The 15,481-nt window shown below is 42.0% G+C and overlaps 1 protein-coding gene across 4 annotated transcripts in view; it reads left to right on the top strand.

Moving 5' to 3' along the window:
* Positions 1 to 1,614: 1,614 nt before the first annotated feature.
* The window catches only part of WDR48 (WD repeat domain 48), a 45,061-nt gene continuing 31,194 nt past the window's right edge, over positions 1,615 to 15,481 (top strand). For 2 of the 4 annotated variants that reach the window (XM_081071892.1, XM_081071893.1), the window contains exon 1: positions 1,615 to 1,695. In XM_081071892.1, the coding sequence (XP_080928018.1) occupies positions 1,648 to 1,695 (48 nt within the window). In that variant the 5' untranslated portion in view covers positions 1,615 to 1,647. The remainder of the gene's footprint in view (positions 1,696 to 15,481) is intronic. The other 2 variants (XM_081071891.1, XM_081071890.1) reach the window with 2 other exon arrangements.

The following is a 15,481-nucleotide window of genomic DNA, read 5'->3' on the forward strand; positions in this document are numbered from 1 at the left end:
ACCCCATGTGGGAGTGGAACTGGCAACCTTGTGGTTGAGAGGACGCGCTCCAACCAACTGAGCCATCCAGCGCCTGGGAGCTCAGTGGCAGCTCAGCAGCAGCTCATTGTTGCCTTCATTCTAGTTGCGGAGGGCACAGCTCGTTGGCCCATGTGGGAATCGAACTGGCAACACTGATGCCCAGAGCTCTCGCTCTAACCAACTGAGCCACCCGTCTGCCGCATCCTCAGATTTTGACTCAAGGATCGCTTCCTATCTTATAAACGTCTTTCTTCACTGTATTTATCTCCATATTCATTTATATGCATAGTCAAGTTATGTCTTACCCTGGGACTCTAAGTTCTATGGTTATGTATAGTCACTACTGATCCCTAGCACCTAATATAGTACCTAGTACTTAACAGGTGCTAAATAATATCTGTCAAATAAATTAATACACGGAAAAGAAATGTATCCGACCCGTACAGTAATAAAATGCAGTGTGGGTCATTTATCTACAAGTTATCACCGCCAGTTTTGCTTAAGAAGCTTTATGCCACCAGTTTCTACGACTCTTAATTCATATTTCTTTATTAATTTAGAAAGGCATGTGTCTAGACAAGAACTTTCCTAAGCATTATTTATTAGCACTATGCAAGAAAAAAAAGTGAGTATATATGTAACTTTAAATACACTAAGAGCCACATTATAAAACACACAAAAAATAATTTCAATATTTTAACCCAATATATCCAAAACGTTATTTCAAGATGTCATCAGTCTGAAAATTATTCAGGTAGTTTACATTCTTTTCTTTGTACTAAGTCTTTGAAATTAGGTGGTCATTTTAGTTTCATCACATCTCAATTTGAACTGGCATATACGGCAAGTGCTCACGAGCCACACATGAAACGGTGCCGTGCTACAGGGCTCCCTGTCACGAGGGAGTCTGACCATCCTCAGCACCAATAAGTAGCGTCGGGAAAACTTCAAGTCAAACCTTCACCCAGAAGGGCTGATGGCCCCAGTATGCGATTCTAGAGTGAGCACAACTCCTTCAGGATCTGCAACTTACAGAGTCGTCTCTGAGACCAACTTTAACTAGTGTTAAAGGATGGTGCCTTCCTAACATCCTTCTCTCTCTTCTTTAAATACAGGCTTTGATGCTCCTGAAGATAGGGGCCACCTCCTTTCCAAGCACTTCCATGTCTCCGAGACCCGTTTATAATTTTCCGCATTTGGGGATATGTCATGGAAAATCTGTCAGTTCCCTTGGCTGCCTAGGGAAGCTCGGGGGTGTGGGAAATCCGCGCCAGCCGCCCGCGTCCAGCGTGCTTCCACCTTGCAGCGCTTCCCTGAAGCCTGCTTGGGCCTCTGGAATCGGCATCCCAGAGAACGGTGCCAGCCAGGGTTCAGGGCCACACAGAGTTGGATTCGGATTGCTCCCTCGGCTCAACAATGGCTCTGCCATTATTACACGCACGCAACCATTTTCCGGTGCTCCTGCCTCACCGCAGGGCCACCGCCATAGCCACACGCTGCACTTGGGGAGCGCCGGACCAGCACGACCCCCGCCTCACCACCTGCCCTGGGCCTAAGAGGAAGAGGCGGGACTTCCGCCCGGACCGCGCCACTTCCGGAAGTGACGTCGGAGTGTCAACATGCAAGATGGCGGCCCATCACCGGCAGAACACGGCAGGGCGGAGGAAAGTGCAGGTACGGGAGCCCGGCTCCTCGACCTCTCGGACGTGGCTGGCAGCGCCGGGCCCCCCTCCGGCGAGCAGGTGGCTCGGGCCGCGGTGGGCCGGGGTAGCGGCCGGGGGCGAGTGGGCCGGGGCGCGGCCGGCGGCGAGGGGTGGGGCCGCGGCGCTAACGGCTGGAGGAAGGGGCCGGGGGCGCCCGCCGGGGCCCCTCGAGCGCTCGGTTCGGAGCTCGGGGCGGCGGGTCGCGCGCTGTCTCGTGGGCTTGGGCCGGCGGGGTGAGGACTGGCTCGTTCCCCGCCCACCTGCCTTCGCCTTCCCTTCCCTTCCCCCGGAGCGCTCAGCCCCAGCCGGTCGGAGCCGAGGCCTCCGAGCGCTGTCCCCGCAGGAGGCGGCGAAGGAGACCGTGGCCCGTGCGGGGGCGTGGCGGGCCGCCCGAGTGCAGGCCGCCCTGCGGGGATTCTGCATAAGAAAAAAAAAAACCGGCCCTTTTTGTGTGCGGGCGCTTTCACCGTGGGGTGGTGGAAACGACGTGTCGGGGTGCCAGGGTTCGTGGGGAGAATGCAGTGTTTGTTTGGGAATCTCATTTCGCCTTCACCATTGCTTCATCTTCCATGTGCATCCGTGATTCTTCTTGCCTGTTTCTATAGTTTGTTATCCAAGGGTAAAAGGTTATCTGACCCTTCCGTGGGTGCTTTATGCCTTGGAATCCGCTTTTGTTTGGGGTACTTTTAAGAGTCCCTATTACCTTAAGCGGTGCAAAGAGTGAGTAGAAGCCCCGTATGACAGGTGTTTGCCGGCAGGTGTATGGTGCTACCTTCCTTATACCTTATTTAGTAAACATTGCTAAGCACTTAGTTTGGTCCCAAAAATAGGAATAGGTAGCCAGCAGGCTTTCTTTAAAAACAGCGTTATATGGGGTCTGACAGTTAAGTTCACACATTTGTTGCAAAGATGTCGCTCACCTTTTTTGGTGTCAGAAGGATTATTCATTAGGAATTTCTACCAACTGGACAAACAGCTAACCAAGTTTACTATCTGGAAGTGCTGACAAGGCTGCGTGTAAAAGACGACTGGAACTTTTCGCCAGCAATTCATGGCTCTTGCATCCTGTCAACGCACCAGCTCACACGGCACTGTCTGTGAGGGAGTTTTTAGCCAGTGAACAAATAACTGTATTGGAACACCCTCCTGCTCACCGGATCTGGCCCCCAATGACGTCTTTCTTTACCCGAAGATAAAGGAAATATTGAAAGGAAGACATTTTAATGACATTCAGGACCTCAAGGGTAACACGATGACAGCTCTGATGGCCATTCCAGAAAAAGAGTTCCCAAATTGCTTTGAAGGGTGGACTAAGCACTGGCATCGGTGCAGAGCTTCCCAAGGGGAGGACTTCAAAAATGACCATAGTGATATTCAGCAGTGAGGTATATAGCACTTTTTCTAGGTTGAGTTCGCGAACTTAATTGTCAGACGTCATATGTATGTAGTTCTACTGGTTGAAATCTGAGTGTTTAATACCGTGTTTCCCCGAAAATGAGACCTAGCCAGACAATCAGCTCTAATGTGTCCTTTGGAGCAAAAATTAATATAAGACCAGATCTTATATAATAATATAGTATAACATAACATAAGATACCGTGTGTTACATTAATTTTTGCTCCAAAAGATGCTTGAGAGCTGATTGTCCAGCGAGGTGTTATTTTCGGGGAAACAGGGTAGGACAGAGGCTTTCTTCAGTAAGATATTACAGCAAATTGCTATAAGCCGTAGTCTTCTGGACAGTTCACTTCTTTGTTTTATTGATTTCTTTGGTAAGTATAATGTCCTAAGCATTCAGTAGCTGCTTGTTGAATTGAGTGAAATTAATAAAAATTTAAAATACCTTACCCTGTTAGGTGACTTTTAAGTGCATCAGTGACAGGATTTAAGTAACCCCAGCATGCAAGCCAGGTAGTGAGAATGTCTGCTCCTGACTAAAGTGTAACTCAAAATTGTAATTTAATTGTATTCTAGACACTAGAGTGATACACTTCTTAGGGTGGTAAGGACAGTTAATTAGGCCTCTCAGTTTCTTGTATTTAGACTTAAAAGAATATAAAAGTATAGGACGGGGAAAATGTAAGTTAACTGCAGTGTGTGGAAAAACTGAGTGTTTTAATAAGCTGAATGTGAGCCGTGGCATGTGGAATGAGGGAGATGATAATTCAACGATTCACTGATCAGTACAAAACTAGAGTTTGAGGTTAACACTTATCACTTTGTCCTAATAAAGTATAGCAATCAGATTGATAAAGTCACTTGAAGCCATTTCCTATGAAGAGCATTCAAAAGAACTAAGTCTAGTCTACAGAAGAGAAGGTTCAGTAACTCTTGTTAGCTGCTTTCAGAATTTATCCCCAGGGTCTAGAAACCAATGTGAGAAGCCACAGAGATTGATTTTATCTCAGCATGAGGGAGAACTTTTGTTTATGGAAGTGCATGTTCATTGCAAAAAACCCACAAACATGCCCATCAATAGACAACTGGATACAGAAGATGTGTCACGTACCGGGGGTGCCAAAAAAATGTATCTACATGACTTGTAGTCATCTTTTGTTATCGGTGTATATTGAGTATTACAATTTTAATACAGTATTTTCCTTTCTTAAAATGTGTATACTTTTTTTGGCACCTTCTGTATATAAAATGGAATATTACTCAGCCATAAAAAAGAATGAAATCTGCCCACCTGCAACAACATGGATGGACCTAGAGGGTGTTATGCTAAGTGAAATAAGTCAGAGAGAGAAAGACAAATACCATATGATCTCACTTATATGTGGAATCTAAAGAATAGAGGGAATGAACAAACAAAACAGAAACAGACTCATATGCCTAGATACAGAGAACAAACTGATGGTTGCCAAATGGGAGGGGGGCTGGGGGACTAGGTGAAAAAGGTGAAGAGATTAAGAAGTACAAATTAGTAATTGCAAAATAGTCACGAAGATGTAAAGTACAGCACAGGGAATATAGTCAGTAATACTGTAATAACTACATCTAGGTGGGTGCTAGACTAATCGGGGCGATCACTTTGTAAATTATATAAATGTCTAATTACTATGCTGTACACCTGAAACTAATGTAAAATAATATTGAATGTCAACTGTAATTGAAAAATAAAATAAAATTTAATTAATTAAAAAAACAAAACTGGATATTAAGACAGTACTAGGTTTTAAAAAAAAAACCCACAGATGCTTTTGGGAATGATAGTAACCTTCCAAAAAGTTGTAGAGCTGAGATTAGAGTTCTTTGCTCTGGGATTACATTCTCCCATTACATGTTCCAGCATGGAGTTCTGGAGCATTCTTGGAGTTCTAGGAACATTTTATATCTATATGTCCTTTCTTTCACTAAATTAATTAATTAATTTGATTAATTAACAAGACCAGTTTATTTGCTACTTTGGAAGGTGCAGAGACCTCTCATCATGGCCTGATTCAAATCAGACATAGTCTAAATTTTCCAGAAGAGTTACACTTTGAATATTAAAAAATGGATCTTTCTAACAGTTTTTGGTTTGAAAAATATGGCCAATGTAAATGAAATAAAGCAAGATGCGTTGGCAGTGCAAAAAAACAACAACCCACAAACAATGCAAAAGTGTAAATGATAATTGTCCTCCACTCTTCAAAGAAAGCTACCGTGGACAGTGTGATGTATAATCCTACACGGGGTTTGTCACCCTGGGCACTGTTGACATCTTGGGCCAGATCATTCTTCACTGGGGTGGGATAGGGATTGTTTTGCATCATCCTGGCTGCTACCCTCTAGTGTTAGCACCTTCCCAGTTGTGACAGCCAAAAATGACTAGACATTTTCAAATGTCCCTGGAGTGCAAAATTGACGCTGGTTGAAAACTAGTGTTCTATAACTCTTCGTGCATATGTACCCAACTTGCATGATTTTTCACTCTAAATAAAGTCATAGTACTCATTTTGTGTTTTGCTGCTTGTCAAAATTTTAAATGTATATTATTACCTTTGACCCAGCTAGTCCCCATTTAAAAATTGTTTTGCAAAAGTACACGTGCATATATCTTTCTCTAGTTATGCAAGGGTGCTTGTAGGAATGCTGTCATTGTGAAAACACAAAAATCTGACTATCCATCAGTAGTCAATTGGCAGATCAGTTAGGGACATTCATGTAGTGGATTAATTTGCAGTTGTTACAAAGACAAGCTAGATCTGTATTATTTAGAAGGAAAAGTGTCCAGAAGTCAAAACAACAAGTCAATGTAGCATAGTCCCATTTCCACAAAGGAAATAATACATTTTAAAAGTCTGGAAGGATATTAACAGTAATTATTTCTGGGGTATTAGATTATGTGATTATAGGTAAAACAGGAAATGGGATATCTTTGACATGTATGAACCTTTATATTTTTGAACTTTTTACAACATTCTTTACTCTTATAAATTAAAAAAAAAAACACAAAACTTTCCATTTTGGAAAAGTATATGTGGCTACATAAATATGTTTTGCCTCTGCTGTCTGTGTCTTGTACCAAGAGGCAGTAGTCCTGTGCTCCATTACCAAATTTATAGGTTAGAAAGAACCCTTGAGACTTATAATATTGATAAATAACCAGTGGAGAGGAATCCAAACATACTGTTTATTAATTATAGACATAATGAAGAATGAGCACATGTCCACTATCTTCAACTTCTAAGGAGACTGAAGATGAGTTTGAGGGGGAGGGATGGGTTTGTGATCGTCAAATTATACAATCAGACCATCAAATTTGTGAATTCAGATGTATGATACAACAATTTTCCTGGTAATCAAGATATCAAAGCAAGTCTTTTCACTCCCTGGTGGTCCTTTGTGTTACTATTTTCCAGCAACCTGAATCTGTTGGTTGGCTCTCTGTCTCCATCTTTCCATCAACTGTCTTCTCTCATTTGCTTCAGAATTCTTGGGGTGGAATTGGACAGAAGTCACCAGTATTTCTGGTTTCGGAGCAACAGCCATGCCCGAGTACTCAGTGATGGTTCAAGAATATAAATACTTGGCCTTTTGTAACAGAAGGATTCTTTGGTTGGAAAAGAACCAAAATCCAGCTTACCCAGACTCACATAATAAAACACTGCATTAGTTAATGTAAATAAACTCGAGAGGTAGTGCTAGTGTCATGCAAAGCTTGAATCAGAGAGCCCACTAAGAAGTGCTGTAAAGTCAGCTTTATGTTGGGCTGCCTACAAGGTGTCCTCTCCTATTCCCAAGCTCCCAGCTCCAGGCCTTCCCCCTGGGTGGCACGGTGGCTGCACCTACCCCAGACCTCGAGTCCTTTCACAGCACTGCCCAAGGTAACAGAGGGTCTCTTATGCAGCCCTGCGGTGGGATTTGCTTGCTTTGAGCAAATGTTGGGAGCAGAAGTGAGGAATGGAGAGGCAGCCAACAAGTGTCTGTGCTACCAATACTTCCCTCCTTACCCTGCCAAATATTTAGTTATTCTAGACCTATTCAGAGCTCAGTGTGGTCCTTACTCCTGATTCGGAGTCCTGATTCTGGGTGGGTTGGTTCGTTGGTTGGTTGGTTAAATCTTTGATACTGTTTTTAAGGAAGTAGAATGATGCCAAATCCTGACTTCCCAAGAAAAGACTCTTACAAATTAGCCATATGTCCAAGGTGAGTTACTTTTTATGTAGGATGAGTAATTAAAAATGCAGTACCAATGTGACCTCCATTAGAATAGGGTTCAGCAGACTTTTTCTCTAAAGGGTGGGATAGTAAATATTTTAGGGTTTGTAGGCCATTGTACTGCTCATAACCACTCAACTCTGCCATTATAACAAGACAGAATCCGCAACAATGCCTAAATGAAGAGGTGTGGCTGTGTTCCCATAAAACTTTGTTTACAAACCAGGATTTGGCCCATGGGTAGTTTTTTACTAACCCCCGGAGGAGATTTTACTAACCCCTTACTAGAAGTCAGGCTAGGTGTCCTATTTTTATTTGCAAGACTGCTTTTCAGAATACTTTTTGAAATTAACACTCTAGAAATAGAGGTTCTCGCAGAAAGTCATGGTCCACAAGATTGAGCAGGGAAAACAGATGTGAGAATTATTCATATTTGGTCAATTTTTCTGGGCCAAGTTTAGCTTGATTTAGCTTGATAGCTGGAAGTAGCCTTACACAAAAGAGCTGTGTGATTGCTTTTATAGGGTGTTACAGAACAGGCAAAAACTAACCTATGGTGAAAACAGATCTAGATTGCCTAGGAGTGGAGTGTAGGCGTTGGGAAGAGGATGAGGCAACTTTCTAGAGTGGTGATAATGATAATACTCGATGTATCTTGGTAGGGGTTTGTATTACACTGGTATATTCGTTTGTCAGAAGTATCTATGTACACTTCAATTTGTACATTTCACTCTGTGTAAATTTTACCTTTAATAATGAGCCATAATAAATAATGACCTCTAGTTAATGCTATCCATACTGAAGTATTTAAAGGGAAGTGTTATTAGTAATATGCAACTTACTTTGACGGATAGATGGATATGAGATAAAGCAAATACAGAAAATGTTAATAGTAGAATATATGTAGTAAGTATATGGATGTTTGCTGTGTAATTCTTTCAGCTTTTGTATGTGTTTGAAAATTTTCATCATAAAATGTTGGGGGAAAATAAGCTTTTAAAGGTTAAACAACGGTTACGTAATGATAAGCAGCAGAAGATGGGTAGTGAAATTTTAGTTGCAGTGGCCAGAGAAGGCCTTGCTGAGAGGCTGACTTTTGAGTAAGGATCTGAAGGAAATGATGAGGAAGTGAGATTGGCATCTGGGGAAGAGCATTCCAGTGAGAATATCAGCTGCAGAAGTCCTGAGGTGGGGATGTACCTGGCCGTTTGGAGCAGATGTCGGGAGCTGGGTTTGGGACGTGCCATGATTAAGATGTCTGTCAGACATCCACGTGCAGGTGAGTTAATGCCTCCCTTGGGGGAGCCTGGACAGATTGCCTGGAGTGGCCCCTCTGTGAGCCTGCCACACTTCTGTTCTTAAAAACACTGTGAATTTTGTACTTAGTCCATAATATGTCCACATCTGTGTTCACATAAAAATTGTTTTAGTTACTGTAGTAGGTGGAATGCCTCCCCACCAAAATGCCCATGACCTAATCCCTGGACCTTGTAAACATGTTGTTACATGATGAAAAGGATTTTGCAGGTATGATTAAGGTTACAGACCTTAAAACAGGGATTATCCTGGATTATCCCAGTGGGTCCAATCTAATCATATGAGCCCTTGAAAGCAGAGAACTTTCTCCAGCTGGAGGCAGAAGTCAGAGATTTGAGGCATGAGAGGGACCGCCTGTTGTAGGCGAGGGCACATAGAAAGCTTGAGAAACAATGCAGCCATCCTGTAGGAGTGAGGATGGACCCCTGACTGATGAGCAGCAAAGAGACAGGCCCCCAGACCTACACCCTCCAGGAGCTGACTTCCACCTACCACTGAATGAACGATCTGGGAAGCAGACTCTCCTAGAGCCTCCAGGAAAGAACAAAGGCCCCCTGTCACTTTTAGCATTGTGTGAGGACCCACCCAAGCCCTGTGCGACTTCTGACCCAAAAATAAACGCGAGTGTTTTAAGCCACTAAATTTGGGTAATTTATTATGTCAGCAGTAGAAAACTAATCCAATTATCTTGAAATAAAATTATCAAAGATAGTTTTTCTCCTGATTGCTTCTACCCTCTGGCACATTACCAATAACTCGGGGGTATATAAGCTTGAAATGCAGAGAAAGACCACATGAAATTCAGTGGATCATCCCACTATCTGATTTCTTTGTTTTGGCTCCCGGAGAATTGCTGGAGAAATTAAACAATGCTTACTAAGCCAGCTACAAATATATCAAGTGTAACTTAACTGGACACTTGCTGCTCGGGGACCACTCTATTATTTCTCCCTGTCAAGGTCCCTTTAATTGTCTCTTCCAAAATGCATACTTCCAGGTCCCATCCCTTGCAGAGTTCTTATAGTACCCTCTCTTCCTCTTTTTTTTTTTTTTGTAAAGCATATCAAGACAGTTCTATATGAGTCCTACTCTTCTCCGTCTTAAATGAAGTTTTTCCAGGACTCTGTTTACTCATTTATTGCTTCTATCTCCAGCACCGTCTACTTTTCTCTTTATTTTCTGTCCATCTCTTCTGCCTGCAAAACTTGCCTATATCTTGGGGAAAAAACTTTACTTGCTGTCACTTCTAGTTGTTCTCTGCCTCCCTAGGATGAAAAAGTCCAGGAGGACTTTTGTGTTCACTACGGTTTCCTCAGCATTTAGAATACAGCCTGACAACTGATGGTTGCTTAATCAGTATTTGCTGAAAGAATTGAATCCTTTTTTCCTTCTATCTACAGCCAATTTTTTTCTTTAATAAGTTTTTAATGTAATATGTCTCGGAAGTTATCACTGTATATAGTTCATCTTCATTCTTTAATGACCACATAGAATGAATGTACCATAATTCAGCCATTTCCTTATTGAAGATACTGTTTCTGTTTTGTCCATCATACTAAAATTTACTTTAAAAAAATCAAGATATAAAATAGTGCTGGATGTCTTACAAAAGTAAACGGAAGGACAAAGACAGATAATAATAGGATGCATGAAAGATGAAAGATCAGTTTGAAAGTTCCAACATCTGACTGATAAGAGTTTTAAGGAGCAAAGAAAACAGTTATTAATGAATTGATACAAGAAAATTTCCCAGAGCTAAAGTAGACAAGTTTCTAGATTGAAAGGGCTTTCTAAATGCATAGCAAAATTAATGATAAAAGAATCAAAAATAATGATGATAAAGAAGATCCTAAAAGCTTGGGGCGGGGGACAGAGGGGCTGGTCGTGATACAGGAGAGAATGAAAGTAGGATCACCTTCCAGTTGAGTGGAACAGAATGGCGTTGAATTCAGTGGCAAAGCTAGATGCTAGAGGAAGTGAGAGCCGAGCCTCAAAAGCTACGGGGATTTTTTCCTGCATGGACTTCTTCATCTTGCCGAATCAAGTGTAAAGGCCCTGGGGGATGTACTTCAGCAAAACTGAGAGTAAACAAAGAAAGGAGGAGACATTGGGATTCAGAAAACAATGGCTCTAACCCAGAAAAACAGCGAAGGGAAGCACCGAAGATGACAAGGGTGCCAGCAGACCTAGAGGGCAGCCAGCCCAGACTGGAGTGGAAGGTGGAGGGTTCTGAGGGGGAAGCCTTCTGGGAAGAGGAGGTGGGGCAGGTTCTGGCTGGAATATCTAATGTGGTGCAGCAATGAAAGAAAATTGAAGTTAGACGAAACCATTGAACAAAGAAAGATAGAACTCTAGGGAAAACAAAAGGCTCTCTGAGGAAGGAAATGTGTTCATAATATATTCCTTGGCTACTCAGTACCTAGCAATTACAAAGTCAAACAATGTAGCACTGATTATTTATGCAACCAAAAGTAGCAATCTGTGTATCTCTATCGGAAGGGTAGAGGGAGGAATTATTGGGGATAGTTTCTGAGCTACGTCCTAATCTACCATAGCCTGAGTAAACAGGTACATGTAAAAGGGATAAGCCAGAGAGCTGTAGGGGAAGCACGATATTTCAAGAAATGCAGTAACTATCCAGAAGAAACGACCAGGCGTTGAAATTAGTTACCTTTAGCGATCAAGGCTGGGTATGGGGGTGTTAAGCAGACAATAATAGATGGGTTTTCAGGACTGTTCGGTTTTCTGAATACATGCAAGAATTGCTTGGATAACAATTATAAATTCAAAAAAACTAAGTGATATATACCCATAGTAAAACATTCATACCATATAAAAAAGGCATGAGTGAGTGACAGCATAATTCTATCACTCAGGAATAACTACTGGTAGTTTTATGTATGGATGCCCTTCCAAACTGTATTTTTAAATATGTAATACGCTGAAACACTTTTACAGTAATGATTCTTACACATTGCTGTTTTGGACCACACGTATTTATTTCACTTATATAAATATATCACAGCTTTCTTCCCATGTCAATCAATCTAGATCTCCGTCAACATTTCCATGATTAAATAGTATGCTCTTTTATAGATGTGTGTGCCAAAATTTACCCAATTAGGATATGTCTGTAGTAGATACCCTTGAAGAGTTTGGCCCAGACTTGTTTGGCTAAAAATTACTTTTCGCCTGGAATGAGGACCTCACAGTGATGTTACTCTCTGACCCTTTCCCACTGGACCAATCAGATAATCTGCCAGAAATTTGGAAAGTAAGGTTCATATGCTACATAGTCTCTCTGTTAAAGGAAATGTGCTGAGAGGAGCTGATAAAAGGCCTTCAAGCCCCAGAGAAAAAGAGATTTGAGAGCCTGAACTTGACATGGCAGCCAACTTGATTCTGATGGCTTCTAATATCTGATTCATGGAACAAATATTTATTAAATGTCTTTTGTGCCAGACACTAGAATGAGGATACAGTGGTGGGAGGAACAAGGCAGACACGTTTCATGCTCTCTTACAACTTGAGTGAAGAAGATGTAACAAAAAAGATAAATATGGAATGTGGTGAGAACTGGGAAAGAAATCAGTCGGGTGAGTGATAGGGAAAGGAGCTCAGACAAAGCCTTTCAGGGGAGGCGACCTTTCTGCTGAGCTCTAAAGGGTGGGGCTGAGCCAGACAAGAGAAAAAGTGGGGGAAGAGTTCCTGTGGGGATTGGCGAGGCCAGGAATCTTCTTGGCCCTGGGAGCAGTAGATGCGAAGGCAGGGGAAAAAGAGCTTCCTGTGTTTGAGGAACAGAAAGGAGTTTGGTGTGAGCGTCCTGAGAGAAGCTGGGGCGAGTTAGTTCGAAGCTGGAGGTGCGTGGATGCAGGGAATAGAACCAAAGCACATGAGGAATTGGAACTTCAAATGCGGTGAAAGGCCTTATGTTAATTTTTTTTTTTTTTTTTGATTTAAGCTGATTTGAGTAGATTTCAGTTACAGTTGCTCCTAAGGCTGGGTTAAGGCAACATACTTGTTTTCTTTGTATATACAATCCTGGCCCCTCTCATGTCTCTTATTTATGTGTGTTGGCCGTTTTCCTTTCTTTTAAAAAAAAATTCCTCTTCATGATCTTTGTTCCTCTTTCTGTTAGAGACTTGAACTTTTTCCTTACTGTTTTGTAAGGAATCTTTGTTGTCAAGAGTACACTTGTCTTTCATATTTACCCAGTTAGTTATGAAACCCAATTGGTTTCATAATTTTCCCAGTTAGATGTTTGCCTCTTAACCATGCTCATATTATTCTTTGACATTCAGGTGTTTTTTGTTTTTTTTTAATAACAGCTTTATTGAGATAAAATTCACATAGCATAAAGCATACAATTCAATGATTTTTAATATATTCACAAAGTTGTGCATTGGTCACCGAATTCCAGAATATTTTTATCACCCCAAAAGAAACCCTACACCGGTTAGTAGTCATTCCCCATTCTCTCCTCCTCAAAACACCTGGCAACCACTAATCTGCTTTCTGTCTCTGTGGATTTACATAATCTGGACATTTTGAATCAGTAGAATCATAAAAGATGTGGCCTTTTGTAACTGGCCTCTTTGATTTAGCATAATGTGTTTAAGATTCATCCATGCTGTAGCATGTGTCAGTACTTCACTTTTTGTTTATTCTTTGTCAGTTGATGGACATTTGATTGTTTCTGCTTTTTGGCTGTTGTGAATAATGCTGCTGTGAACATTTGTGTCCATACGAAAGGTTTTGACTTTATTTGGTCAGATCAGCATTGCTCTTTTCCTTTGTACAGAATTGCAGTCTTTCTTATCATGTTAGCAGAGCCTTCTCAATGTAGAAACTATGGAAATATTCGCCTGTCTTTTTAAAAATATTTTTATGATTCATTTTTTCAATTTCAATTTTTAGTTCACATGAAAATTCATTTTGGTTTGAGATTTGGAGAAAAGAATATAAGTTTTCCCAATAGAATCACTAGATGCTCCTTGATAATTTATTAAATAATTTATCATGCCCACATTGATTTGAAACTATGTTTATATCAAAATAAAAAATTTATAATAGGAAAATATGCTTCTGAATTTTGTTTTATTCCATTGTTCCACTTATATATTCCTATTGTGGCACTTCACTGTAATTCTAGTAGCTTTAGCTTTAATATACAGTTTAAGATCTTTAAAGAATATCCTCTCATTTTTAAAAAATGACTTGGTATTCCCCTCAAAATATTGTACTGTATATTATGTGAACTTCTAGAAAGAAATCCAATGGGATTCTGACCAAAGTTGGTTTAAATTCACAAATTTAGGAAAGAATTGTTATTTTATTTTTAGCAAGAGAAAATAACCAAATTTGATACATACATATGTATGGGAACCCCACATACCTGAGAAAGTCAGAGACCCTACATGTGGGAGAGGTTCAGAGATAGAAAGGGAAATCTAGGTATATAGGACATCCTAAGCTAGGGATGAGGTCCTGAACCTTGGGGGCTTCAAAGGGTCATTGCTGGGTGGCAAGAAGAGCAAATGTTTAGTAAATAAAAATTTTCTCTGCCATATAGGTGGGTCAAAAGCTATTGCTGATATTCTCTTTTTAAGGGCAAGGCTCCTAATTCAAGTTTTTCTAGGTAGTTAAAGGGAGGGGCAGAAGTTTCTCTTGAGCCTGAACCTAAAATTGCCTTTAGCTCAAAACAATCCACATACCACTGAGACACATCTTTGTGTGGTTCATTCTGAATCCCCACAGCTCCCTCCTCTGAAACTCCCCTGGAAGTTTCACATTCCAGAAGTTGAGTTGGTAGATTGTTCTATATCTCATTAAACCGGTTAATCTTGCGAAAATTTCAGTTCAGTTCAACAGTTGTGTCTCGTTTCTGGAGGCAGTGATGCAGGTGGGCTCCCAAAGTTAAGCCTCTGATGCAAGCAGGCACTCAGGTATTTAATAAGGAGGCATCGCTATGGAAACAAAAGGAAAACAAAGGTTAATCGTTGTGGCAGACGCTAATCTCCGTTTCTGAGTTCTGAAGGCATGTGGTCAAGAAGATTTCTACTAGCTGTCTGGCGACTCTCCTTCAGATGGAGTGAAGGCAGGCAGAGAGACAGTGTGATCAGCGCTCCTGGTCTGCAGTTTGAAGGTCTGGTGATTTTCCACAGCAGATACAAAGCCTGTCCACAGATGAGCTGCTGTCGTGATTCCCCTGACGTTCACATCAAGCTGTCCCACTGTAGCTTGCATGGCCTTCTGCCAGCCTGTGTCAGATACCCCAGGAACTCCTCGTCTACAGCAGCCTCAGGGGGCAAGAATTGTTCATTTTGAATCTTCCTGTGCTACAATATGGCATGTCTCCTTTATTCAAGTTTTTCCTTTACTTTTTTCCCCCCTTTCTTCAGCCCCCCCCTCCCACTCCGGTTCAAGCCATTGTTTCTCATCTAGTTGTGTAGGACACAGCTCCCTGGCCCATGCTGGTGTTATGAGCCTTGCACCCCCCCCACCCCACCCCCGGCTGAGGCCATCTGTCACCGGTCGTTGGTCGGCCACTCACAGAAGCTCACGGCAGCTCTGGTTGGCTGTGGCCACTCACGCTGGCCACCGGCCACTCACGCTGGCCACCGGCCGCTCATGGCGGCACACGGTAACCTGTGGCAGCACTCAACAGTCTACGGCAGCTCACACCAACCTCTGGCTGCTCACGGCAGCCCAGCTCCAGGGAGAACCATTGTTCACAATCTTAACTGTACAAGGTGCAGCTCACTGGCCCGTGTGGGAATCGAACCAGTGACCTC

This window comes from Rhinolophus hipposideros (genome assembly GCF_964194185.1).
Source record: "Rhinolophus hipposideros genome assembly, chromosome: 14".
Taxonomy (NCBI): Eukaryota; Metazoa; Chordata; class Mammalia; order Chiroptera; family Rhinolophidae; genus Rhinolophus; species Rhinolophus hipposideros.